Source organism: Trachinotus anak, unplaced genomic scaffold (genome assembly GCF_046630095.1).
Source record: "Trachinotus anak isolate AG129_WGS33_773 ecotype Australia unplaced genomic scaffold, CSIRO_AGI_Tana_v1 ptg000011l, whole genome shotgun sequence".
NCBI lineage: Eukaryota > Metazoa > Chordata > Actinopteri > Carangiformes > Carangidae > Trachinotus > Trachinotus anak.
In genome coordinates, this window is record NW_027273862.1 from 18,298,334 (window position 1) to 18,326,023 (window position 27,690).

General features: G+C 40.7%; 1 protein-coding gene across 16 annotated transcripts in view; it reads left to right on the forward strand.

Annotated features, from left to right (window-relative positions):
• tjp1a (tight junction protein 1a) overlaps window positions 1-27,690 on the forward strand; it is a 115,761-nt gene that overhangs the window by 61,756 nt on the left and 26,315 nt on the right. For 8 of the 16 annotated variants that reach the window (XM_071488601.1, XM_071488602.1, XM_071488595.1 and 5 more), the window contains 7 exons: window positions 22,997-23,053; window positions 24,059-24,183; window positions 24,393-24,495; window positions 24,723-25,050; window positions 25,312-25,418; window positions 26,165-26,333; window positions 26,542-26,677. In XM_071488601.1, the coding sequence (XP_071344702.1) occupies window positions 22,997-23,053; window positions 24,059-24,183; window positions 24,393-24,495; window positions 24,723-25,050; window positions 25,312-25,418; window positions 26,165-26,333; window positions 26,542-26,677 (1,025 nt within the window). Of the gene's footprint in view, window positions 1-691; window positions 921-5,252; window positions 5,871-22,996; window positions 23,054-24,058; window positions 24,184-24,392; window positions 24,496-24,722; window positions 25,051-25,311; window positions 25,419-26,164; window positions 26,334-26,541; window positions 26,678-27,690 lie in introns of those variants that run through there. The other 8 variants (XM_071488596.1, XM_071488598.1, XM_071488605.1 and 5 more) reach the window with 3 other exon arrangements.

The window sequence follows — 27,690 nt, forward strand, 5'->3', positions numbered from 1 at the left end:
AGGTGGATCATTGTCATTAGAAAAAAAACATGAGTATCCACAGAGTGTGATATGAAACTTTGCAGAACAGTCTGTATTTTCTTCATGTCTTGAGCTGGAGGACACACTGTTACAGCACTGACATAGTGTAATACATTTATCTGTACAAACAAATAAGACTCAGCAGTAACAAAATACTGCTTTAAGTTACATTGGCATTGTCTGCTAGGCTATTGCAACAGTAAAGGGAAAAGGTTGAACTGTTTGTCATGAAGTACGTACTGGTAGAACAGACACACACACACACACACACACAAATACACGTGTACACACTAGACTGAGCTGAGTGCGCTGTGGATTGTACCTTGGGATTTGCAATATTTTTAATTTACAGTCTCATTCTGCAGCAAACAATGGAGTCGTCACGTGGATGGAAAGCATTACGTAAAGGCTAGTTCTTCCTCAGCAGATTTACACAGTATATTGACTGTTAATGGGTGTGGGTCTCACACTGAGCAAAAAATAGATTCAACATTAAGTATTCAGGTTGGCTCAAGGGAGGAAACTCATAACAGCCTGTTTAACTTGCTGAGAAATAATCAGAGAAGTAGCAAAGTGGTGGAATTTCAAGTAGACCCGTTATCGTGCTCTGCAACTTGGGCCATTACTTGTTAAGCTACTTGAGATATTGCTGAGAAGCAGAGTGGAGTTCATCCAGGTTCACTGCAGCATAGTCTCTGTTCACTGGCTATAAAAGGCTCAGCACTCCTGTCTGTTGAGAGGAGAAAGAGCAAGAGAGAAGCAGAGAAAGAGGAAAATGAGAGATTTTTTTTTTGGCTGGTTGATCACAGGCTGCCTCTTGGAGTAAATGTCTCCAGAAGATTAAAGGTAGCCTGGTTCACTATCACTAACTGAAGACCCTCCATGGTAAATTAAGTACTGTAAGTATAAGTATACTAAGCTTTTTTCTTCATCACAAAAGCTAAGTGGAACTAAGTGTCTCTCCGAATAACAGCACTTCACACTATTCTTGCATAGATTAACTTTTCTTCTGTGGTTGTGAATGAATTAGGAAGAATGCAGCCAAACTAAATAGCAGGAATATTAACTCCAAAAATAAGAAAATACTTTTAACCATGTGAAAATCTTTACATATTTATATATTTGAAATTAATTACAGTTGCCTTGTGGCCATTTATCTTTTTAGGCCATGAAAGCATGCCAAAGATTATATGTGGATACTGCAAAACATGAGAAAAGAAAAAAAGACTATACATTTTATGATAGCTGATTTTGACAGCCTTGCTAGGAACATGGCTCAAGGGATGGCAATGTTGGTCTGTTGGTCAGCTGGTCGGTCGGTCCACCACTTTAGTCCAGACTGAAATATCTTAACGGTTTTAGGAAGATATGCCATGAAAATGTATACAGACACTCATGGCCCCCAGTGGATAAGTCTTCTTTGCATCCGTAAATCCCCAAAACTTCCTAAAACTGTGAGGGTCTGACTTCTCCTCTAGCACCTCGTGGTGGCTCTACAAATGGATTGCCATGAAATTTGGCCCACAAATTCATGTCCCCCTGAGGATGAACTATGATAACTTTGATGTTCTCCACACTTTTCCTGTGGCATCATCGACAGGTCAAATTTTCCATTTGTCCATCACTTAACTAGTTTGTGTTTAATGCTTAACTAAATCCTCACAGGGCTGATAGCATGGGTGTAGCCTCCATAATCATCTATTAAACGTCTTTGTTTAATCCATTAATATGTTAACCAAGCTAAAGTTCTTGGTTTGGCCAGAGACTGTTCGGCAACTCACCTGCAAAGTGCTGCTGGAAACAGGTGTGCTCACTCTGTGCTGTGGGAGGGTGTGATGGATAGCATGTGCTGTGACTGGATATGGAGGAGAGGGAGTGCATGACTGGAAACAGTTGACAGGTTTAGTGGAAGATCAGGTTTAGAGGCTCTCTTAGAGGATGGAGACCAGAGTTATTACTGCAGGGATATACTCCTCGCCCTGTTGGCCTTCTTTGAACCCTGTGAAAACTTTTTTCTGATATACAACAGCAGTCAGGGAATGTGTTTGCACAGTCGATATTTAAGCCAATATCTGGAAAGTGAAATGCAGGTTAAAAGCTTCACCCGTTTTTTCATGCTGTTGTTTGAATGGTTCTTTTAGCCCACCCTTTGAACAGTTTTTATAGTCGAATATAATTCTATACTGTTTTTAATTATGGCTTTGTTTTGTAGCTATTTCTTTTTTTTGTTATATAGATATTTCTTTCTATTTCTCATGTTGCGTAATCAGCATTGGTTCATTAGGATAGGAGCACTGTAATTACCTTGATTTTATGGATGAATAAATTTGACCTTGAACCTTCAACCATGTCTCATTACATGTAAACTCATGTTTCTTGAAATCCCAAAACCAGATTTGTGTTTACTGGTTGAGTCCCCCACAAAAGCCTGAACAATACTGACCTGAAAAGTGGGGGGTGAATTTGAGAGATGCCTGCTAATCCTGTCATATGATACTAATCTGGTCACAAACCGTTGGCCTCTTAAGCAGAGATGTGACATTTGTATACTGATCATTAGCGGGTTACACTATGACCCTTTTCCTCTGCAGCTTTGACTGAGCGTATTGATATTATGTAAGTGAAAATTTCTCAAAATAAAACCTAGGTGAAAAGTATATATTTAGTATAAGGCTGGTGATATTCTATATTTTTCTTGAAAAGACAGACCCAGCAGTGCATTGATCCTGGTAACAAGCGCTGCCTATGTATTCAAAACCTCATATATCTTATTCCTCTGTGCCATAGGCCTCCATTGTTGTCTAAAGACATGCTCCTTTATTACCATAAAGATAGGCACTGTAGTTCAGTTTATTTTGAGTCGATCTCACAGACAGAAATGCATCAAATTTGTATCAATCCTCAGCTGAAAAAACAGTACGCAACTGTTCAAGAAAATTTCTTAACCTTTTTTTTAAACTACAGTGTAATTGACACTCATTGGCACTGATTTACATCTTGAGTAAGAACAAATAGCTAACTAAAACTAGCTCGTTGTTGATTTAAATCTTTTCATGGGATTTCCACGACAGAAAAATCCACACAAATGATTGTGTACCAATCTTTGCATACTAAAAAATGTAATAGCTCTAGATGAATGGCTTCTCAGTGTAGCCATAGATGACCTGGTCTACAATAATGTGACATGGATTGATAAAGAACTTCAGTTGGTCCTGTGTCTCCAGAAGGTTTCTATTAGTTAAGTAGGAACAGAGCCTCGGCTGGACCTGCAGGGCAGCCATGAGTCAACAGGGCATAGGAGGGATCACACAGCCTCCCACAGACGCCTAACTCAGCACAGATGAAAACAGGGAAATAACATCTGTTGTGGAACTTTCACCAGTGGAAACAACTGTTTCATATCAAACATCAAATTCTTCTTTGTTCATCATTATGTATTTGTGTCCTTGCTAACGTGAACGCCTCTATGCGCATCAACAGCCAGCTTTACATTTTTAGTGTGTGCACATTATGCTTTTTCACTCTACATTAGCCTTTTTGCTGCAGGAGAAGCTGGGTTGAATGAACCTTGTGATGTGCTCCAACCAAATGCGGGCCTGCATGTTCACCTTTGTTTTCCATGTGCCTGCTCTTCCATGAGCGCACCTGAGCTTTGAAGCTGCCCGCTGCCGAAAAGAGCTGTGTCTCTGTGCGTGCGTGTGTGTGTGTGTGTGTGTGTGTGTTTGTGAGAGACAGAGAGAGAGAAAGAGGGAGAGATGGGAGCAGGGATGCAAGCATAGAGGACAAAGATAGCTTTGATCACATTGGAGTGTCACTAATGTCTTGCTCCTCTCTGTTAGAACATCTGAGGTACGATCACAGGCGTGGATGAGAGTGAGAGGCAAGCAGCAGAGGAAAGACTGCTCTTTATTGTCATTTTTAAAGGTGATTAGCAATATTGTGGTGCTGAAGTCTGATTATTTTGATTGCAAATTATTGTTAGCGGACACCCGAGTGATCATGTTAAACATCCTGCTGTCTGCACTGATCGATCCCGACAGGCGTTTGAGGAGCTTCAGAAGGAGTGAACGGCTTGCATCAATACTTGTATGTATCACCCGCGGGGCATGTTTAATATTGCTGTGTTTGTGAACCCTTGTGATGAAAACTGTATGTCCCAGTCAATATCTTCTTCAGACATACTTTAGAAATGAGTATGGTTTTCCCTGGCTGGTATAAGTCTGCAGGTTTTAGAGCTGGTCATCTGTCTTGATCCTCTTCTCAGTGTGATCCGGCCTTCCTGGAGGTCATCCTCTGCTTGCAACCCTCAAGACATGTCCGCTACTCCTGACGGGCGGTATCTTAGCCTTGTAGGATTATGTCTGGTGGGAATTAACCCCTTAGACCACCTACACTGCCGCCAAACCCTCCTCCACATCCGAGCCAGAAAGACAGAGGAAGTAATCATTAGAGGAGCTAGATTCAAGGAATGTGATTGCTCAGTTTGTTTGGAAAAGATAGGTTGTGTCTCTGTGTTCATAATCACATGTGCTGTAACGGTGGACACTGAAGACTTTCAAAATGTTACACTCCTTTTTCATTTTGTGTTTCTCCTGTCTTTGATATCACATATATTGTTTGCTGGAAACAGAAGTAAACTGTGAAACAATGCAAGCAGAGATTGTTGCATCCTGTGAGTGGGGTGTGGTTTAGGAAGTCATAGGAACTCAACTGAATGGCTTTTGTGGTTTCCTGTGAGGTCACACACAAACACTGCTAATTTCTCTCTGCTAAGAGATGTTTTCAAATAAGGGCTCTCTGTTCAGTTAAGTGACCAGTTGTGTAATCTAACAGATGCACTACCCCCCAAAACACTGCACAAACACTGTGAAGGGAAAGAGTTATGGTCATTATGCAACTAACTTTTAATATTCTGCTCACGCTTTTTTTCTGAGGGCAGGCTTCCTGTGGCTATTTTTTTACACTGATTTGTGGTGCATTTGACAGAGGACCATTATATCTTGGCTATGTTTTTGCCCTCCCACTTTAGATTCTGAAAGATCACTGTAGCCCCTCTGCAAAACACCAACACAACATTGACCATCATCTGACGGTGAAAGTGAGCATTCAGCATCAGCACAGACAGCGGCGTCGCTTCTCCTTATTGTATCCCGGACTGTTTATCACACAGGATAACTCGGGGGGGGGGGCGATTTTTTAGCCGCGATACAAATAGATTCCTAACAGATACGTGAATGCTATTGTTAAGCAAAAATGTTTAGTTAAATGTAGTCCAACTTAAAAAAAAGGTCGTTATTAGAGGACGTTTCGGGGCATGTAGACAATGGCCCGGTTTTTCCAGAGTGTGCACCCCTTCCTGCATGCAATGGTCCGCTCCGCACAGACGCCGTTGCTCTCAGGGCCGGGAGAGCTGGGAGAGGTTCACTCCGCCTGCCATTGCTGTGCACCGTCCGAGTGATGCCTCCCCCTTCCAACTTTTCATCCAGCGGTTAGCGACGACACATCCAAGAAAGGTGGTCTTATTTGCTTTTCGTTTTCGTTCATTTTCAACTCGAGTTTCTTCCATGACTCGGTACCTGACTGGACTACCGCCAGCGTTTCGGGCAACGAAGATAAGATAATGAACTTTGGACTTTCCACACGGCTTTTCGTGACATGTTTCCCGTCGTCCCGGATAAAATAAAATAACAACGTAGCCCGGCGTGGCGGCAGCTGGGCGAAAATTCAAGCGGAAGGAAAAAAAGCGCACTCTCCCAAGTGATTATCAATATAGACACTGCAACAACTTTTGACCTGCTAGTTTTGAAGCAGAATAGGAGAATAAAATGTCCTCCAAAGCTTCAAATAAGGTGGGTACCTGGACGTGTAATAATAAAGTGTGGAGTTCCAGCATTTTGCTGCAGGCTTATGTAATGTGTGTGATATGTCGAAAGGCCAACAGTGGTTAATTGTACTGTAGATTCTCCATATAACTTTGTAGACTAGTGGTAGTGATAGTGTAGTATTCCTAATGGTGGTTGTGTGTGTGTGTGTGTGTGTGTGTTTGTGTGTGTAGTGTGAAATCTACACCTAGTAGCATAGCCTACAACCAGCCTTGCTGTTTCTACTGTGCAAGGTTCAAAAAAATCAGATTTACACTGTTATAGTTGATAAATTGTGTTAAACTGATAAATCACCCACCTGTTTCCATGCGAGTAGGTCTAAGCTCAGCTACCTGTTGATATCCACAGTCCCAGTTTTTTAGTAGTCTGTTAAAACAGTGACAGGAAATCTCTGTGCATCTAAGAAGTAACTGAGGAAATTTGCCCATTCTGAGAATGTGTGTCAGGTTATGCTTTATTGGAGGCCGTGTGACATGGAAGACTTGTAAAACTGATATTATTATTGCAAGTAAGGTGGTGATAGCAATTTAGGAGAAACAGCCACCTGTTACTCATATTGTAAACACTCATAAACACTCTTGATATAATGACCTTAAGTTAGTGAACTATCTTTAAACTTAAATATTTGCCGTTTTAGTGTGTCCCTTCAAAGTTAAGGTCTCTGAAGCCCATTTTGGGAAACCACTAACTTAATATGTGTTGTTTTCACCTGCAGCACTGTGGCGGCTATGTGTAATTGCTGTTCATTTTAAAGACTAACTGGATGAATGTCTGGCGATCCTTGCATATTTTTAGATTTATGTTATGTATAAGACATCAATGATGCATTCCTGCAGAATTTGTTGAAAACTGGGTCAGGCCAGGTGTTGACAGCAGAAGAATCTTGAGAATATACTGTAGGCTTTCATTACTAGGTTAGTTTTACATTTTCACACGAGCAGCATGCGATTGTGATGTCTTTAAAATTATACTTGAATTTAATAACACAAAGAAAGTTATGGTAAATAGAATTTAACTGGATCAGTCATATTGGATCTAAATATGTTTACAGTGTGTTCAATTGTGTTTTCTATAAGGGGATTTATTCATTTCAGTTTGACAAGTGAGGAATTTGTCGTGTTTGTCTAATGGAGGTGGTGATATTCAGGTTTGGGCGGTTCTTCCAGTTAGACGAAACCAGCCGGTGACGTTATGCTGGACTGTACATGATGGTCACAGTCACACCTTGACATACAACTTACTACTGTATTATGCTTTCAGTTGGTAATGAGCCAAAAGTGTTTCATGTGCTTATTTGTAATTTGTAATTTCAGTGTTTTCTCTTCCGTTTCTTACATTGTTGTTTGCTTTACACTAAAAATGAAACTATAAGAACGTATTTCCTTAGAGCAATTTAGTTTTATGTAATGCTCTGCAATAAAATGAGCAATGATCATCAGAGCCTGAAGCAATAGGCTGACATGTATACAACAAAAGTCTTATCCTCTTTGCCTCTGTTCCACTAGCCTATATCGCTCAATATTCAGAGGATGCAAGGATTTGTGTTCATGTTCCAAGCAAATCTATTATTGTTAGGGCTGGACAACAATTTGGTCTTAACATTCATTGTCTGCCAGTAGAATGACATAACGATGAAATCTTATGATTGCACTGTAAGAGGGAGCACTGGAAGGCAGTCCTCTTGGTTTTTGTTTTATATTTCTGTCTTCCCCAACCCTAAAAGCCTTGTACAGCTGTCTCTCCTTTAACACCTATTGACTTCTGTTCCGAGGTCACTGCACTGAGTGGTTAACTAACACTGCAAATACAGTAGACAAAAAAGACATCCAGAGCTGCACCTAGTGAGACAGACTCGCCCTTACTAAATTTTCTGGTAACAGATTCCATGATGCAGCTCCAGAGATAATCCGTTAAACAAGTATGACTTGCTTTCTCTGTGGTTCATCACTCAATATCCATTTATTAACCCCACCTGATGAGTTGTGAAAAACTGCCATAACGCAGATGTTAGTCACATACATTGTCAAGCTGTAATTAGTGAACTGTAGTAAAATGTTGCAGTGTTGTTTTTCAGGAATACATTGATAACTGTGGGTGTGTTAACCCATGTATCAGAGGTCAGTAATGCTATTATTGCATAGTACTGTGTACTAATAATGTGTCATTAGGTTAGGAGGATGTTTAGTATTCACTCATTTGTGACACCTTTTGGCAAAAACATTCAGGCTGAACAGAAGGAAAGCACTTTGTCTAACCCAGTCTTAGTTTAAGCCGCCTTTCAGTTTGTCATGATACACCTACACTACAAAATAACAGTTTATGTATGTTAATTGCTGTTTAGATAAAACCCTTTCTGTGCAGACGGAAAGGGAAACATCTTCCTGTGCGTTGCCAAAGTTGCTGCCCTGGCACCAAAGACAGAGGAAAGGACAGCCTCTCTGGTTGCCTCTGTTACCAAAGTTGGTTGAAAACTAGCCTGGTTCCAAACCTTTGAGTCACAGTCATCACAGTCATTCAGGAAAGTTTTGTATTTACTTTCACGAATAGCTTTTTCCCCAGTTCGAAACAACCAAGCCAGTTACAGGCAGTTGCTGATTTTACAAAACTGTGTGAGAATCAGACAGCTCAGGGAATCTTGTAATCCCTAGATACATGGTTAGAGTTAGAGTTAGCAGTTTAAAAGACTCAAAGAAAGTTTGGCTGCACTTGTTGGATAATATTTGATGAAAGGAAGACACATCAGCAGTGAAACAAAAAGTAATATTTAATATAAACTTTATGTGGTCATCATTTCAAGATAGACTGATGAAACTGATTGATGTAGCAATGGAAATCAAAACTGTATAATCTTTTTACATATGGTGTCATATTTTTAGTGTTATTTAAATATGAATTGTATTGATCACTTTATATATTGTTTTTTTAATGAATCAAACATTCGGACTAGTTGAAATGCTGGCCTCTATCTCTGTGTTTGGCCTTGTGCCATTCCTGCGTGCTTTTGTGAATGCACCACAAAAAAAGAAATGTAATTTAGAGCATCCGCATTCCCTCCAGCCTCTAGACTCGTGTTTTAAGAGGACAGACTGAAATGAGTAGAAATGCATTTGGATGGAGGAGGTTGTATTAATTAGAGTTGCACAGCAGGGCTTTATTTTGCTTTGATGATTACACATCTCCATTTAAATCACTGAAGGAGGGAAATGTAATTAGAGGACCAAGTGCTCAAGAGAGGAACAGAGTCCTGGTAGTGTTTTTGTTCTCTGTCCTAGGCTCCCCGTCCTTTTCGGAGAATCAGGGATGATGTGGTAAGTGATAAACAGAGAATGGAACGGCTAATGTCTGGTGTCTGTGACAAGGAGTTACACCATCAGTTTATAAAGCATTTGTCTGATTTTCTATTAATAGCCCCCATTGGCCTCGAGTGAATTTGTTCTTGCTAAATGGTCAGGTGTGCAGTGGGCAGTACAAGAATGGTTATTGTTATTAAATGGAAAAAGAAAGACTAAGTAATATAACAGCTGGGGTCAATATCCAAAAATGTAACAGGGAACACTCTTACACACAACTGAGGTTAATTTGAGAACAATATGTGGTAAAGGGTAATCAGTGCAGTCTGGATCACTGCAGACAGCAGCCCGGTGTTATAAACTAGGATGAGTTACAAACTACAAAAGACACCAGCAGTGTTCAGCTGTGGCCTCAGTGTAGAAAGAAAACAAGATGTAAAACACACCCATACAAGCAGCACACAAACCCTGTCACTTATTCCTGCTCACACTAACAGGCGAGTCTTTGAATATACTGTAGGCCCCTTCAAAGTGCTCCCAGCCCTTAAGCAGAGCAGGTGTAAGCTGTCTGTATAAGATGAGAGGGCTGTCAGTTGCTTATACTGAAGACAGGAGCTGGAGGCGTGTTTGTTCAGCTGGGCTTCAGTTTTTCGGCTAGTTTGTTCCCGGCTGTGACCTATCTGGATGTGAACACAAGTATCATTTATTTTGTCAAAAAACAGTGTTCAGGCATGGAACATAAGCTACTTTAACTCACTTAACATATACAGAGTAGGTCTATTGTAAGTTTGATTATGGCCAGATGCCCAGATTCAGTATACTCAACTCCTAAAGGTAGGAGTCAAATTTTCATTGAAAAAGAGAGGACAGTGGATTGTATCACCGTCTGTCAGACTCTAGATAAAAACATTGAGGGAAAGCAGCTGTTTATGTTGTTTTATCAGGGATATCTGTTCTGCTTATCCTCTCATCTCTTGGGGGAAATCCAGGGCAGATACACACAGCAGGAGGCAGGTGGATAGCAGAGTGAGAAGAAGGAGGAAAATGCCCTTTGAGGGAGGAGGTGATGCGGGAGGAGGGGTTATTGGAGGGGTGAAATGGAGAAAGGAGGGAGTGGGAGGGGGAGATGCATCAGCTATAATCTGAGTCACATGGCAGATCTTAAAAAGACTGCCTCTCTCTTATAATCACAGCATTATAGCTCTTTGGCTTTTTAGTGTTATAAAGCTGATTGAAAAGCACATAATTAATTATTTTTATTTAATTCAAATGCTACAGCAAAATAGGGTGGAGAAAATGTCATTGTCCAATGTAGGTCAAGGACTTGTGTGTACAAGACTTGCAGTAGCCTTGCAAAAACAATCCAACAATTTTATTTAGCTTGTTGTGGTTTGGCATTGACCTGCATAACATATCTTAATGAGGATGTTATCAGTAGGCTGTACAATAGATGGTAGTTATCTGCTTTACTAAGACATCAACATGAATCCTGCCTACACTTCACTGGATGGAAGTGCTTCTCTAGGCTGCCATTGGTCTCTCGCTGTTTCTGGAAGAAGAAGATGGTTCCGATTTGTTAAAATTCTCCTTCGGCAAATCACCATGTCCGTTTCTGAAAAAGATAACAAAAAGTGCACTGTGTAGTTAAATAATGATAATAATCAGCATCATGCTTCAATTTAGATCTTTGGGGAACCAATTTTTTAAATGTTTGTTGGTTGGTCAAATGGATCTTTCTAGACTTTAAAGCTATAAGGTGAAAACTGAACTTGCAAGATGTAGTGTGGCTGTGTGAGGCCAGACCATGTTCTTTATTGAGATGAATGGATGGAAATGTCATCTAACCCTGAGTCTTGGTTAGCCCCCTTGTTCCTTATCAAACAGCCAGCCTAGCAAAGCAAGGACACTCGGGGCCAGTGCTGCGTCCTTTCTGTCATGGCAGGGCACGTCTCTGCAGGGATTTATCATTCCCACTACAGGCATAAGGGATTTGACACAGGGTGTTTTGTGAGACAGAGAGCTTGAGAGGGACAGTGAGAGAGAGCGAGAGAGGGGAAGCGGGGAGGGACAAGAGAGAGTGCATGTGGCAGCCGTGGCTCAGCTGGTTAGGGAAGAGAGAACGAGGCTGGAACAGATTCATCCCAAGGCTTGTTGCCCTACATGCCTTTACACACATACACGCTGCTGTGTGTCCTTTTGTTTAACTTCCAGTGTTAGGAGTATAGCATTGTCTCTTGCAGAGCCATACGCCTGTGGGAGACATCATCAGCTGCTTTAATTGAAATAAAGACCTATCACTAGCAATATATAGGTGTGCAAATTTCCCAGTTTTCAGGTTTCCTTCTGATAATGGGACAGTCTTCTTTTAGAAGTCCTCTTACAGTAAGCTAATATCTACTAATCTTTCTCCTGCTAACAAATACACAGTCAATATGCACATATAGAAGTATGTCTTATTTTTTAGCTGAATCATCCCCAACTCTTGCCGTTTTTTTTAATTACATTTACAACAGTCATTTTGCCTGTTATATGTGGCAGGTGTGATGTGATCTGACCATCAAGCAGTTCACATACATACAGCGAAAAGATAGCCTATCATCGTTGTTATAGAACATTTTTGTGTGTTCTCGATAAACAGCTTCGCGGTCATCCTTATTTCTTGTCCCTGTTCATTTGTATATAAACAAGAGAGAATGCCAAATGTCTCTTTGGCATCTTTCCCTCTCTTTTAGTGTAAAAGAGTGGTTACTCCCTACATTACCATGTGCAGGGTTAGAGCAGTGTTTACAGTGTTTTGAGGACTGACATCATGTTGGCAAATCTTAAACCTGGTATTTTCTGCTTTTCAAGTTAATTTGCTTAAGATGTTGGAGTTGAAACATTGCCTTTTTAGTCTCATCAAGGTCAGGAATTATAATCTATTAATTATTGGTTATTATTTATTATTATATATAATTATATATAATCTAGTATATAACATACACACAGTCATTTTATCATATCATTAGGCGAATAGTGTTAACCAAAGTAGAAGTCACCTCATCAGAGGTTTTGTGATTTTTTTTTTTGTTGTTGTTGCTATTTTTCAATCAATCTAGGAATCTGTCAAGAATAAATGCAGCACAGAGCATCAACCATGTTAGCTGATTTCAAAACCACACTCCTACAGTTATACAATGTTACTTCCTGAATCTTATTCTCCCTCCTATAGCATGCATTAGGTAAGCCCTCATGACCTGCTCTGCATGGGGGCTCACCCAGGCATTTTTTGAATGGGTCAGGAATTGGCCATGTAAAGTATCTCTCCGATACTTTGTTTGCTCCATATACATCAGTATAAAAATACCCCATGCATATCTTTAATACTGCACATCGCATTACAAGCAAGTTAACAGCACAAGAGCGCACAAAATAAACAGCAATACCAGCTTTCAGTTTTAGTTAATGATATGACAATGAGGACCAGTGAGTGATGCAAGGATAGCCACATTGAAATGTGTTGCGCCTATTTCAGCACCAGTTTACAGGTACTTCAAACCAAAAGAGTTGCTGAGGTGGCTCAAAAGACATATATTCAGTGATCAGTCCTATTTAAATTACTTTATGCAGGCCTACCATATGATTAACTATGCACTGTGCTCCTGTAGTCATAAACAAAACTGACTTAGTTTCTGCAGATACTAAAAACTAACAGACTTGGGTCAGAGCCAAAGAATGTCATCAGAACAGTATGAATGCGCTTCCGTCATTCTTCTATTCTACAGTTGCCAGCCGTCTGAAAACGGCGTAGTACTGTTTACTCAGTTAACTGTATGTGCACTATTGAATAACAAGATGATAAGGCTTCATTACAGGTTTCCCACATTTGTTCTTTGCACATTGTAATTAGTTCATTAGGTGCATTGGAGGGTGTAAGCTCCCTCTCTAGTAAGGATGTTTTGGAGTTCTTTTTTAGATGTTGTTAGAAGTCATTTATGTGTTATCTTTCTTTGCTCGTGCATCTAGATAAAGAATGCATGAACCCCCTCCCTATCTCTCATCTCTTGGGGGAATGGTAATTATGTTGCCAGTTGAGTGCTGGGAAAATGGCCGCTCCAACAGTAACTCATTAATTCACTATAGATTCTGCCCCACAACATGCCTATTGTGGCAAAGTCCTCAGAAGGCTTGGGAATGCCATTGAGTGGGCTTGGCTCCTTGTTTTATGGCAACATGTGAATCTGCAGACTATGAGTCGTGGTTCAGTGTTGCATAGTTTGAAAGATGTTGTGCAACTGAAAATTTCTTCTGTGTCTAATATACTCCAACTGCCTGCTCCAAGTTTATGTTTGAATACTCAAATGTTGCTGTTATCAGCGTAATCATGTGTAGTCTTTACTGTGTTGCCCAGCATTTGTCCTTGCTGGTAGTAGCTAATTTTGGTCATCCTGTGTGTACTGTGGATGCAGGCAAACGAGCAGACTGAAAGACCTCTTGCTGAATCACCCCTTTGTTTAATGTGTGTGTGTGTGTGTGTGTGTGTGTGTGTGTGCGCGTGTGTGCGCGCGCGCACGTGCGCGCGTGTGTGCCTGCATGCATGTATGTGTGTGTGCCTTATTGCCTGTGTGGTGCAGTGAGTGTCTCCACTGTCAAACCCAGCCTTAGTTTGAAGTGAAAACCATCAAACTCCAAGAAAGGAAATGTTTCAGTTTCCCAACATGTACAATACAACATGGACACTCCTATAACTCTTGAACTCTCGGCCTTTGTTCTTTAACAATCTTTTTATGCTCACTTGATGTGGTATGATTCAATAAATAGTTTAGATTTCCATTGGCAGTTGCATGATGATACAAGCTGTAACTGTGATTTTATTGTTAATGAAATACAATGAAGTTGAAGTCACAAATGAAGGATTTGGTGCCATCCATAGATTCTACAACATCAGGATCAAGGACCACCCTTTTTGATTTGATTTGTTTGTTAAATATAATTATTGACTATGGTGAGACAATAAAACTAAAATATGATTTTAAAAAACTGATGTAGACCCTGAACGTACAGAACTTAGGTTAATTGTTTGGTTAAACATCAGGTCGATATTGTTGTAGCTAATCAGTTTAATAATATGGAATTCCGTTATTTAAACAAGTAGGTCAATGAGAGATTCATAGTGTTAGTGATTTGTCCAGCCCCAAACTACAAACACTATGTTACTTTACTTAATAAATCTTACCTATTGTGACAAAAATGTATCACAACACATGGCCTCTAGTGATCATAGAGTGAATCATTTACATCCCGGCAACTTCTCAGAAACTTGAGTTAACAGAAATACTCATGACAGTGGTCACTGTCTCTCCCATTACCAAACTATGACTCCTTTTACCTCGCCTTTACAGTCACTCACACTTGTGTATTTTGGGTTCTCTGATGGTAAATTGATTCATTCCTACGTACATTATATTATCACATTATATTCTGTGGTTTTGTTGATCTGTGGCCTTTCATCTTGTGGTCCTTGTCAAGGAGAGAGTAGATGGGAAAAGTAGATAAAATGAAACAGAAAGGTTAGGGTAAAAGGATCGAGAGTGTGAGACAAGAAGGTGAGGGAGACTGTTTGGAATGAGAAACAGGCATACTTTGGCCTTGTGTGCTTATCTGCACATTCCTGTTGAGTCTATGTGTGTGATGGGCGGGGCAGGGTGAGAAAACTGATAGTTTAGTATTCAGTGATTGGCTGAATCCAAAGGTTCCAGTGCTGGATCTGGTTATCGTTCTCAATGCCTTGGCCTACAGTTGGTTTCCACAGACACAAAAACAAAGCACAAATGCAGTGTGTGTGTGTACGTGTGTGTTTGTGTGTGTGTGTTAGCACATGTCTAGATACAGTCCAACACAAACAACAACGAGAAACAAATGTGTATCACTTATGTGTCCGTATAGCATTCAGTGTCCCCCCCACCTCAGCCACCCCCGGCGTCCTCCATCATATTATGCCATACACATGTATGTACTCATACTCATAAATATTATCATGTAAATATTATAGTTAGATATTGGTGAGGCTCTGGTCATAAAGCCATTTCCTCCCATGACTTTCTGATCAACCATCAATCATCACCTTAATTTCACAGGATGGCAGATCACAGAGATCACAGTTTGCAGAGATATATTCATGCATTACTTATGTAATTGGGCATCACTTCTAGCTTAGACATTTGCCACCTCCACCTGCACACCCTAAAGGAGAAATAAACTGTTGTTTTCCAAAAAAACATCTTCCAACCCTTAGATAAACATTTCACTCTTGTGAGTGTGGGCCCTCAAACCCCAGACTGGAGAACTGCTGTCTGAGAGGCTATTTTAATCTTTGAAGTTTTTAAGAAAACCACAGCTTGAACTAAACCAGTGCGAGGGATTGTGGGAAAAAGGGAAAGTCAGAATCCCACCAAAAGTTAACACTCTCCTTTGTGACCTCAACACTCTGCCTGTCTCTCTAGGCAGAGAACAATTAGTGTGGTTGAGCTGGGATGACTTTGCTGCTGGATAAGCTGCACATGAGATCCTAGCCTAGCCTAGCTGTGTGTCTGAGTCAGTGGATAGCAGTGAACAGCCCCGCTGCACATCAGCTCTGTGGTTAGTGAGAATAATCAGAGCCTGCACCTGACCCAGAGGATTCAATGATTCCTAATTTATGTGTTTTGTAGCCCTTCATTATTTTTCTTCATATTTTATGTAATTATTTAGGGGTGTGTTGTAGCCTTTATGTTTAATGTTCTTTATGGTTTTGATACCGTGGCCATGGCAGTTCTGTGAGATTTTAATCTTAGTGAAGTCCTATCCTGGTTATATAAAGTCATATATGTATCTGCCACCACATCCTTCATAAAGAGAAACTCTCAAGCAGAGAGTTGTCACATCATGCCAAGTTCTATGAAAATTGAGCTTAATGCATTGAATATATGGGGTACTTTCAGCAATTCCTCAAAGGTGGCTCATTCGATCAACTAACAAGATTTTGACTCACTTAACAGTCAGCTCTGTCAGTGTCACCCAAATCTAACAAGAACCTGGACCTTGATTTTTTCAGTGGCAGATTTAACCACAATCAAAACCACAGTTTCATTTAGCTGTCTATAGATGTGTAATCTCTATACAGTAACTGACAGAATCATGTGTAGTTAGGGGTTAGATAAAACATAGACAGGCTAATCATCTGCTAGTTGGGAGGCTGCTACAGTAGTAAGACAGACGTGTTCATGGATGTTCCCTGCTACTTGAATATGACTTTCATCTGTGTCCAAATGGTTTAGCAGTATACTTTAAGAGCTATGCTTGCTGACATGACAGTGTCATCCATCCATCCATCCATTTCACTCTGTCTGCTTTCATGAGACAGCAGCAGTAGACTTCAGAGGGAAGCATGGCTCAGATTAACATTTTAATCCAAAAGCCTGGATTATGGGTTTTGTATTTTATTCCTACCCTCACTACTCTAGCATTGACTGTGTCAGATAGTTTTCAGTCAGAAGTATGTGTGCGTGTGTATACTGTATGTGTCTCCTCTATGTTGTGCTGGGGACAGTCCTGATGGAGGGGTTTCTAATGGAGCTGTGTGACAGAATGTGACAGAATAGAGCTGTTTGAAACTAATTAACTCAAGCATATTTGAGCAGGTCAGCACAACAGTCCATCATTGGTGACTGAGGCTCCGCATCATCATCATCGTCATCTGCCTATTGGCTACTTGCCCTCATCTGCACACCCATGTGTGTTTGCAGCCCTCTCTCCTCCCATCACAGTGGCATCCTGCACTAAAAATGGCCACTGCTTAATTCATCTGTTTAATACTGAAGGTGATGGCAGTTATTTTGTTTGGTTTGTTGTGACATGAGCACTTCCTAGGACAAGACGGTACACATTCATTAAAAAGACAGAATGTAAAACCTTGCATTAGTGGCTTTCGTGCATTTGCATGCATTTGCTGCTGAGTGCTTGCCCTCCAGAAAGAGCATGTGCATTTGTGTCTAATTATGTGTTGTTTGAGTGTAGTGCTGCCTCACTCTTTCCTTTGGGTCCAGCAAAAGGGGAGATATGGTCACCATGGATACAATTGCCCCAGTGATGGTGTGAGCTGCTGGTACAGGGTGGTGATTCTGTGGGAGCCAGTGTAAACATTTGTCCTAAAGTCTCTTCTCTTCTCTTCTGATCCATGAATTTATAGGCCTGCAATACATGTAACCAACCTGCTGTTTTTCTTGCAGTATTTTCACCCCTCTGTTGTACGACTGAGCAACATAGTAGCTGTGTATTTATGCAATAAATGGCTGAATTTTTACCTTTCATGGATGGGAGTTTGTGGTTGAGGTTGCATTGCATTTGTGTTTTACAGGAGTGCCTAATATCCATGAAGAAAAACTAGGAATAACTAGTAAAAACAATTTGATCTTGGTGTATATGAATAAAGGTTGTACGGGTTATTTGAATAAATACACCAGTGAGCTAAATGACCTTTGTAATATTTTACAGTCATGGTCTTTAATGCAATGACCACTTGCCCTATAACACTCCCTCCAAATGAGGATTTTTATAGATTGTAAGATGAGGTGAGCTATACCAGGAGGAATTTTCAATAGTGTGCACAGGGATTTTGTTGGAAGCTGAAGCTATTTCCTGCAAACAGGAAGTGGAGTGTTTTCCTGTGGGTGCTGTGGCTGCTCTTGCTTACATCCTGTCTCGGGCTATCAGAGAAGAGCAGGCACACTGACCTAAAGCTTTGTCAGGATTTTTTCCTCACACTTGTCGTCATCTTGACACTCAGCTCTGGTAGCCCATTGCTCTCTATTCCTCAGAATAGGTCAATGTGAATAATGAATTGTTCTCAGTGAAGGGCAGAAGTGACAGTCATGCGATGCTATTCTTTAATCTTTTTTTGTTATTTGTCCCACATTGTAACCTCTGAAATCTGTTTTTCTCAAAAAGAGCCTCTTAGACTTTGCATTTTATCCGCCCACTGTGCAGAGCATTCCTGTGGTTCAGATAAAGGGAAGTAAGATGAAGGGAGGTAGTGAGTAATGGACCACTGGACAACAGTTTCATTGGTGAAGCAATGATGAACAGCCTCTAAACATCTTCTGAGCTCATGATTCAGAGGATGACCTCACTGTCACCTGCCTTTTTTAATTTCCTTATCAAGTTAATGAAAGTAATTCTAATTAGGGGTGTATTTGACTGCTGATCTCTGCACTTAATTATCATTGTGTACAATACCCCCGCCATGGGTATGTGACCTGGGTTGACATATTTGTGGCTGTATGCTTCTGTTTCTGAAAGGTTCAGTGATGCTCATCAGCTGACTTTTCATTTGGTCACAGAGTGGATGTGCTTACAGTTCACAGATTCTTAAGATGTTGGCAGTGTGTGCTCAGTTTGTGTAAATTCTAACTCAGTGTGAACAGGTTTGATGAATATGCAGAGTGAGAGGTATGCGTCAAAGACTTGCACGGTTGACCTGACCCTATTTATCATATCTCTCTACAGCTGGTTATTATTGTCCATTTCAGCACTAATTTTTCCAGTCAGTTCATCACTATGCCCCAAAGAACTGGATTAGTCTCAGCCTTTGAAGAGCCCGAGTGAGCTGTTATCATCTGAACTGGACTGTGTGTTATGGTGGGCCAGGCAGGGCCAAGCCAGGCTGGCTGTAGCTTGAACAAAGAGGCCCTGTAGTGTTAGATCATGGCTTGTGTGTGCGTGTGTGTGTGCATGCGTGTGTGTGCATGGACAACTACACATGTGGTTTGATGGGTGCTCTTTGTTTTCCAGCCCTGGGCCTTGCTGGCCAGTGCTCAAGTCTGACTAATATGGATGTATAAAATACACTAGGCTGCCGTCAGTTTGTACAACATCAAGGGCGCCATTGTTTCACACAACTCTGTGACTTCAGAGATAAACCTCATCCTTTGTTCCCTTCAGTATTTATATTATTGTTTTACTCCAGAAAATGAGACACACTTGCGGTCATGTTTGTTTTGGCTCTGTTATGTGATCTTTGCTTTTGCACCATCTAAAATGTTCCTGTAACAAAATACTTGAGATAACCAAATTACCTTTGACACTGAACTACAGCTGGTGATATATTTTCTACACAGAAAATTGATTTTTGTTATATGAAAGATGAGCCCACGTTGGCCTCACACATCCCATCCCATCATGCATAACGTATTACCTATTGTAATTCACCCGGTTAAACTGAACTGTTTGTCCTGAAACTGAAATCGTAGCGTTGGCCACTTGGTTTGGCTAAGGACAAGGGTTTATAAATGCCCTTTTCTCAGTTTTCCTCAGGCCTATGCTCTTTTGCCGTCTACTTTCTCCCCTGCTTATATCTCACACTCAATCAGCCAGTCTGTTAATCATCACTTCACAATGCAGTGATTAATTACTGTAATAATCCCATCTGAGAGACAGAGCTGTAGTCCCTAGAGTAAGTGCTCTTAACAGAGAGACAGGCGGGATCTCTCTCTTTAACCATCCTGCCTGTCACCAGTTTACCTGAGCTTCCCAGTTAACCTTGTATCTGTCAAAAACTTTGTAGCCTTTGTTGTGCTGTACTGTAAAACTATCATGGGGAGGGATTTCATCTTTCATACTTTTGCACCGTTGAAAGCACTAATGTGTAATATTCCTACAATCCATTTAATATATTAAAACCATATCAAAAAAAATGTGAGCAATTAAATACATTCTCTTCAGTCCTTGTATTAGAAAGTAAGGCTGCTATGCTGCAAATCTGCTGTTTACTGGACAGAAAATGACTTTCTTTCATACAGCACCCACTCAAATGTTAAATAGAAATTTAATTTAAGTCAGGCTATTAATTTATAAATCTCCAGTCTCTCGGATGACTCATACTTGACCTATTGCCTCCTGCTGGTGCAAACATGTCTACACCCTTATGGCTCATACACACTTCATATTCTGTAATGCTTCCTGAGCAAGGCTCATGGTCAATGTGTGGGAGTGCAGGACATCTCAGAACATCCAGACTTGATGGAGCAAAATATGTTTTACACAGAAGGTCAGAAGTCTTTTTCATTATTGCAGGCTTCTTTTAAATAGGTGTTTAGTTTAGTGGTTTTTAAATTGTGTGTGTGCGCGTGCAAAATGGGAACAAAGAATAAACAGTCATATCCTTTAACATGCCATCCAGTCCAGTTTCATGTACCCTCTCTCTTGGTACTGTACATGTAAGCTGTAAAAGAAGCCCACAGCCTTGCTCTCTTCCCCCTCTCTCTCCCTGCCTCTCAGTGCAACCCACAGTTCAAGGACAAGGCCACCTGCCTGCATGACCGCCTGGTCACATGACCCCAGCTCACTGTTGTTTCTCATGGCGTTGCCTCTCTCTGTCTGCCTGGACTGTTGGATGAATGAATGGATGAACGGATGGATGAATATATCACAAAACACTTTAGAGGAATGGATGTGTTTGGGAATGTCGGGGGGAGCCGTGGTTAAATGGGTCAGGTCCCTTCACACAATAGTGGTATTACTATGGGAGTCGTACAGGCAGACAGGGGAGGGGGAGTGGGGAAGGAAGGTTAGAGAGGGGGGGACACCCAAGTCCTCTGTGGCAATTATGGACATAAATAACATCCACACAGAGCAGCCATGGAAATTAGGGTCAAAGGGTTAACTGTGTATTCTAAAGGTTAAGGCCAACTGATTCATTGTCAAATGGTGCAGATGAGTGAAAGTGGAAGACTGAAGCACAAACTCAAATTAGGAGATTTACAGTAAATACATCATAGGAATTACAGTTAGCCCTGCAAACACTAACCTTTCTCTGCACTCATTTATAGTACTTGAGCAAAATTCCCTGAAGACTGGACATTACCTGAACAGTTCAATACTGTAACTATGGTGATCTAAACTAAATGTAATTGAATGTTTTTCCAGAAATTGTCAGAAAATTGTAAAAATGCCCACAAGTTTCCACACACAGGTGACATCTTTATATTATTTAGTTTAATCAGATGTCCAAAATTTTCAATTTCTTCTTACAGTAAAGAAATCCATATCCATATTTGAGAAGCTGGAATCACCAAACATTTGACATTTTTTCTTGAAAGGAGACTCAAATGATTAATTGATTATCAAAACAGTGAATACTGACTGTGACTCCACACCTTGCCACTCTGATCACAAAGAAAACTTTAAGTATATTGATTCTGGTCATTTATCCAGATCCAGTATCTATTTTTTTTGTTGTGTGTGTGTGTGTGTTTGGTTGTGTGTTTCCTGGACAAACATGATGTGTCTGGACATGGCAACAACACCAGGCACTCTCATCAGCTGGCAGGTGGTCTGTCTCCTCATCACATGCACTTGGAAGCTCTGCAGTTTAAACCTCCTGTAAACTGTATATTTAGGATAAGGGAAGGTGATGACAGTAATGACCATGATGATGTTGAAGATGATGGGTGAGATGGTTTGGGGATTAGGAGATGATTAAGGGGTGAGGGAGTGAGATTTTCACGATGATAGGGTGCCCAGATGACACAGTATGTTATTTTAAGAGGCTGATTATAGAAGGTGTAGTAAATGAGCACCCAGCCACGTGTGTTGGTGTTTATGTCTTTTCCCTCTCCTGCCACATTAGGCTGTGCTCAGCACTCTGCTACAGACAGCTGCACCATCACTCCCTGCAGGCACACACATAGGACAGCAGGGTTGCTTCATCAGCTGGAGGGAAGCAGAGTAAAGCTGTAATTTAAAGCTGGGGACAAAGCAGTCTGGGGGTTAAAAAAAAAACACAAATTCAGAAGTGTCTGCCTGAACTAATAATAGTAACATTATCATGTTTTTATAGTTTCATATTGGGAGTTTTGTAGCATTTTCTGTGCTTCATATGGTGGAACCAGCAATGGTGAATCAAAGAGAGACAATAACAGTCAAGAAGATGTAAAATATAAAAAAAAAGAAAGATAAGAAGATATATCATGCATAAATAGAAATGTGTATGACGTAACTGAATCAGAGTATGAGTGTGAGCAAAAGATGCCTGCCTAGCAACAGTTTAATCCAGTGTGGCAGGTCAGAGGAGCAGCTAAATACCTTCTTTGCTTCTTAGCTCTCTCAGATGACCCAGCCAGAAATAATATAGCATTGAGTGTTTACTCAATCTTTGGAGCCACAGTCAGGCTCTGCCAGCTGTTTACTCATGCTTGCTGTCATTCATAATCTTTTCACATGTAGACTTTTGGGACCCCGGGACTTAGTCATGCAAATAAGAAGAGTCTACCTCGCTGGTAGCCAAGGAACAACTCTGCCTACTGCAACTGAACAGGATATGGAAACACTAGGTGTGCATGTAGCTTTAACAGCTGGAGCTCTTATCTAAAGCTACATATAAACAATGTTTTGTTTGCAGAATTCAATGAGTCAGTGACATTTTCTATGTGTCATTTAAGTATTTCTTGCATCCAGCACTAAGACTTGGCAGGTTAAATGTGCCCACATTGTGTGAGTGCTCCACTACCCCATTGGAACAGAAAAATGAATAATAATAACAATAAAAAAAATAAATAAAAACCATGCGTCAGTACATGTCTAACAAAAAGTCCTACATTGCAGTTCCAATCGGATGAACCATATCTAAAAGCTGTTTTTGAACTTTCCCAGCAAAGTATGGCATTTTACATACAGTTATGTCATGCAAAGCCACATGATGTATTTTATGCACTTACAATGTTATGTGTCTTCTGGTTCTAAGTTCTAAACTGTCCTTAGGATACTGATCCTGTCCCTCTTGTGTTACAGAGTGCAGCGATGGAGGAAACAGTTATATGGGAACAGCACACAGTGACCCTTCACAGGGTAAGTGTTTACAACTCCTTGATCCACTTTCCCCGTTCTTCTTTTTTGTGTTTTTCCCTCTCCGCCTGTCTCTGGCATCCTAATCCTGTTGTATGTCTTGTGTTTTCTTCACTCTTTCCCCACTGTTCCTCTCTGTCTTCTGCTCATCCATCTTTCTTCCCACTCTGTACTGAGTGAGCCAGCTGTGGCAGCAGGATGTGTGGTAATGAAACAATAGTCAGGGAACCCAGATGGCAGGAAACAATGCTAAGGAAGACAGACATCAGCATCCACTTCCTTACTACTTCATTTCACTTCCTTCCTGTTGGCAACACATTCTCCTTAACACAACTCCAAGGAAAGAGGGTGTGGATAGTTTTGGGCCTTGTGCTTTTTGTCAGGTCAGTGAATATCACTGACTAGCCCCTCTGGCACAATCAGCATCATCAGGTTAATTGTCTAACTATTCAAAGCCATATTCCCCCACAGAGAGCAGATGAATTTCTGAATGTACAGTAAATTCTACTTATTTGATGCAGTTGTGCTGTGGGGTTTTGTAGAGCACCTGTCTAGACAGGCCTGCTTGCTGTAATCTAATTAGTAGTGGCGTTATAGAGACTGAAAGAGCGGCCCAGTGTGGCCTGTGTATCTCAGCCTTGCAGCTCTCCTGTGTTGTTGTGGTTGTAAGATTAGCCATTTACATCACATGGCTTGCTCCCTTGGTGCTGGTTTTTCCAAAGGCAAAAACAGCAGTCCTCAAAACATCCATGGAAAGCTCTTAGAAAATTAACAAAATAACTTGCAAATGCATATTTTTGTTGTTGTCTACAGTACATGGCCCAGTCTTCTAAAGCCCTCCTTCATTGCACAAAATGTATTACTTTACTTAAGTAACAGTTTCACTGATAATTAGCCTAGAGAGAATCTAATTTAGTCTAATTTCCTTTGCAGCAAACTGAAACACAACTGATGTATCTGCTATTCATGACGTATAAGTCAGCCTTCTGTGTATTTTTATGTGTATAGGCCCCAGGATTTGGGTTTGGCATTGCCATCTCAGGTGGACGAGACAACCCACATTTCCAGAGTGGAGAGACGTCCATTGTGATATCTGATGTGTTGAAAGGAGGTCCTGCAGAGGGACTGCTACAGTAAGCGCTTGACTATATTGACATAATTTTTATTTGATAATGTTGTTGAATCTTTTGCTGTATTTTAATGTTAAAGTTTAAACATGTTACAGGAGCACAATTAGTCCAACCTCAGAATAAGTCAGTTGTTAATTGCTATTCTGCATTATGTAGGCTGACATAAACCTGTATAACTATTAATGCATTTTTCTTTTTCTTTCATTTTTCAGAGAAAATGATCGAGTGGTGATGGTCAATGCTGTCTCTATGGACAACGTAGAACATGCCTACGCTGTGCAGCAACTCCGCAAGAGTGGCAAAAATGCAAAGATAGTAAGTTCAACTCAGACTGCAGTTAGCATACCTGAATTTGGGGGAAATACCTTCACAGTGACCCCTGGTGTTACAGAGCATGATTTTGAGATTTTAAGTGTTCACTCACTCACGAATTGCTGTTTCACAATATGTTTTTGCAACATTAATGATATTGTCACATATTTCAGTTTTGAGCAAGAATATAATGTTTTCACCTTTGAACATTAAAAACTCTCTTTTTCAAGACTATCCGTAGGAAAAGGAAAGTACAAATCCCTGTTTCGCGGCCAGGAGACCGGGAGACAATGTCAGAACACGAGGAAGAGGACAGTGATGAGGATGACGGCTATGAGCACCACAGCGGTCGTGGTGGCCAAAGTGCCTATGGAGGAGCAAGCGGAGGCACAGGCACTGGCAGGCGTCATGAACGTGAGCGTAGCAGCAGTAGCAGGCGGGATCACAGTGCCTCGCGGGACAGGAGCGTCTCACCGCGCTCTGATCGCCGATCACAAGCCTCGTCTGCTCCACCCAGGCCTGCCAAGGTCACCCTTGTCAAGTCCCGCAAAAATGAAGGTGGGCAACACAAAGATGACTGTGCATATTGTGAACACTTCCAATTTACATAAAACTCAAAAAATATTGCAAGAAAATACTCAAAGTGATTATTAAAAAGACGTGTACATACAAAGGAGTTTCTCAACTTTACTGCTACTTACAGTAAAGGTCAATCAGTACAAACAGAAATAGAGACTAGTTAGTCTTATTTGCAGAGAACTGAGGGTTTAATTGATGCGCTCTGCTAATATTACTTTTTTATGCTTATCATTCTGAAAGTAGAATATGGACTCCGATTGGCCAGCCACATCTTTGTGAAGGACATCTCTCCTGAGAGCCTTGCTGCCAGGGATGGGAACATCCAAGAGGGAGATGTTGTACTTAAGGTGAGAGAAAAACACGACAGAGCATGTGGGTAAGACAGATGTGTTTAAAGCAGGTAAGACACAGTAGTGGAGAAGTAAGCTGACAAAAAGATTATTAGAGTAAATGTAAAAGATAAATGGTAAAGAAATTGCTTTAAATAATTTGGGGTGGAAGCGGTATTTTACTGAAAAAATTCACTAGTCTGCTGGGGTAATCTGTGAGCTGCTGAAAGTGGCTCACAGAGTGAGGTCACAGATCATTAGTATGCAGGCTCACAAGCAGGAATGCCACACATTCCATTATTCCTCTGAATTTTTATCCACTCAGTCTCAGAGGAGGGAAAAAAAAATCCTCCTTCACGTTAAAGGGATTCATTCAAAATCCAATTTATTGTATCAATAGTTCTGAAGAGAGGCAGAGACATTTTCTAGATGAAATGTGATTGCAGGACAAACACCAGCAGAAATGAATACATGAATAAAGATAATACAGTTTTGCTTTATACAATGTTTATGACACAGCACAACTTCTGTGGGCTCTTTGTGTCAGACAGAAATAAAATTATTGTGTGACTAATTATATTCCAGATTTTTAAACTGTTTATAGCCTCTTCTACTTTGCTTTATTTGTGGCTTGTGATTCCTGTTTGCCTTGTTATGATCCTTTAGTTTTCAAAAGCACATCATGGGCTTTATAACAAAATTCTGTAGTGATAATAACTTCTCTAGTCAGTTCTTGTGCTGACCTGCTTCTTTTCCTCTGGCAGATCAACGGCACAGTTACGGAGAACCTATCACTGATAGATGCCAAGAAGCTGATTGAGAGGTCAAAGGGCAAGTTGAAGATGGTGGTGCAGAGAGATGAGCGAGCCACACTGCTCAATATTCCTGACCTCGACGACAGTATCCCATCAGCTAATAACTCTGACAGAGATGGTGAGACAACAGACGTGTAGCAGTGCCTTGGTGGATGCAGCTGGGATTTGATTGCCCAAGCTGTAACTGTTCTGACAAATAGATATTTTATTTTTAAACTCTTTGAAGGGATCATTTAAATCACAGTTAAAATTTCTTGTGATTTAAACTCTAACCTGATTTATGTCATTGATTAAATTCTAATACATTTATAATGTACGTTTCACAGACATTTCGGAAATACATTCACTGACATCAGACCATTCCAATCGATCCCACGGGAGAGGTAGTCGATCACGTTCACCTGAGAGGCCTGAACTGTCAGACCATCTCCGTCACTCACCGCGGCAGATCAGCAATGGCAGGTAAGGGCAGTACATATGCAAACACATGAAGACTGCAAATCCGTTGACGGGACACAGCTGTCACACATGCCACAGTCATACATCCATACTCCCACCACTCCTTCATAAATCATGTTCACACCCACTGGTTAGTGGATGTTGAGTAAGCACCTTGCTTCACTAATGCATAAATCAATGGATAAAGACGTAGCATGCATAAACCATCACAGTCCCTGTGGAGCCATCATTGAGTTACAATAAGGCTTTGGTCTGGGAGAGAGCTGGGGAAGAGAGGAGGAATTGATCTGTCCTCTGGTGGACTAAGAGCTTGTTATGAAAATTGTAACAGAATCATGCAAAGCTAGTTTTAACACAAATTTTACTGTTGTTACCATTACTCTTGTAAATACCCTAATCATCTGTTTGTAGTGCAGATTGAAGGTAATGCTGTGCATTTATGCTATGCATATACTCCATACACATTACATGCTCCTGTTTCAATTAATTTTAATGTCCGTGCTGCCTCATTATTCTCCTCTTTTTCTTACTGCCAGTTGGAACTTTCAGTAAGTTATCTCTTATAGTTTAGAGGTTGCATAGCTTCTTGTAGCTGCCAAACACATGGGTCGCAAAAGAGAACTAAAGGAAGATATAAATGTTTCTCTGAGTTAGGTAAGCTTATCTGGCAAGAACAAGTGACAACTGATCTTGGTTGAATGGGACTATAGATGACTCGCACTTGCAGATAGATTAAAAAAATAAAACGGGACTGGGCAGTGAAACAGGCTTGTTTCTTTGGGAACAGACAGCAGTGAGAAATAAAACATAGGGTAAGCTGCTTGTTTCTGTAAATAGTTCACAGTAAATAGTTGTGTTTGATACTGTGAAGTAGGGGTGGTCATTGAATCAGCAGCCTGTATCCATGCTGCCTTCAAGCACTTGTTCTGGATTGAACTTTCAGAATTTTGTATAACCAGATCTCCATTTCATCATGTTTATATGGGCTTTGAGTTGCACACACAAAACTATGCTAC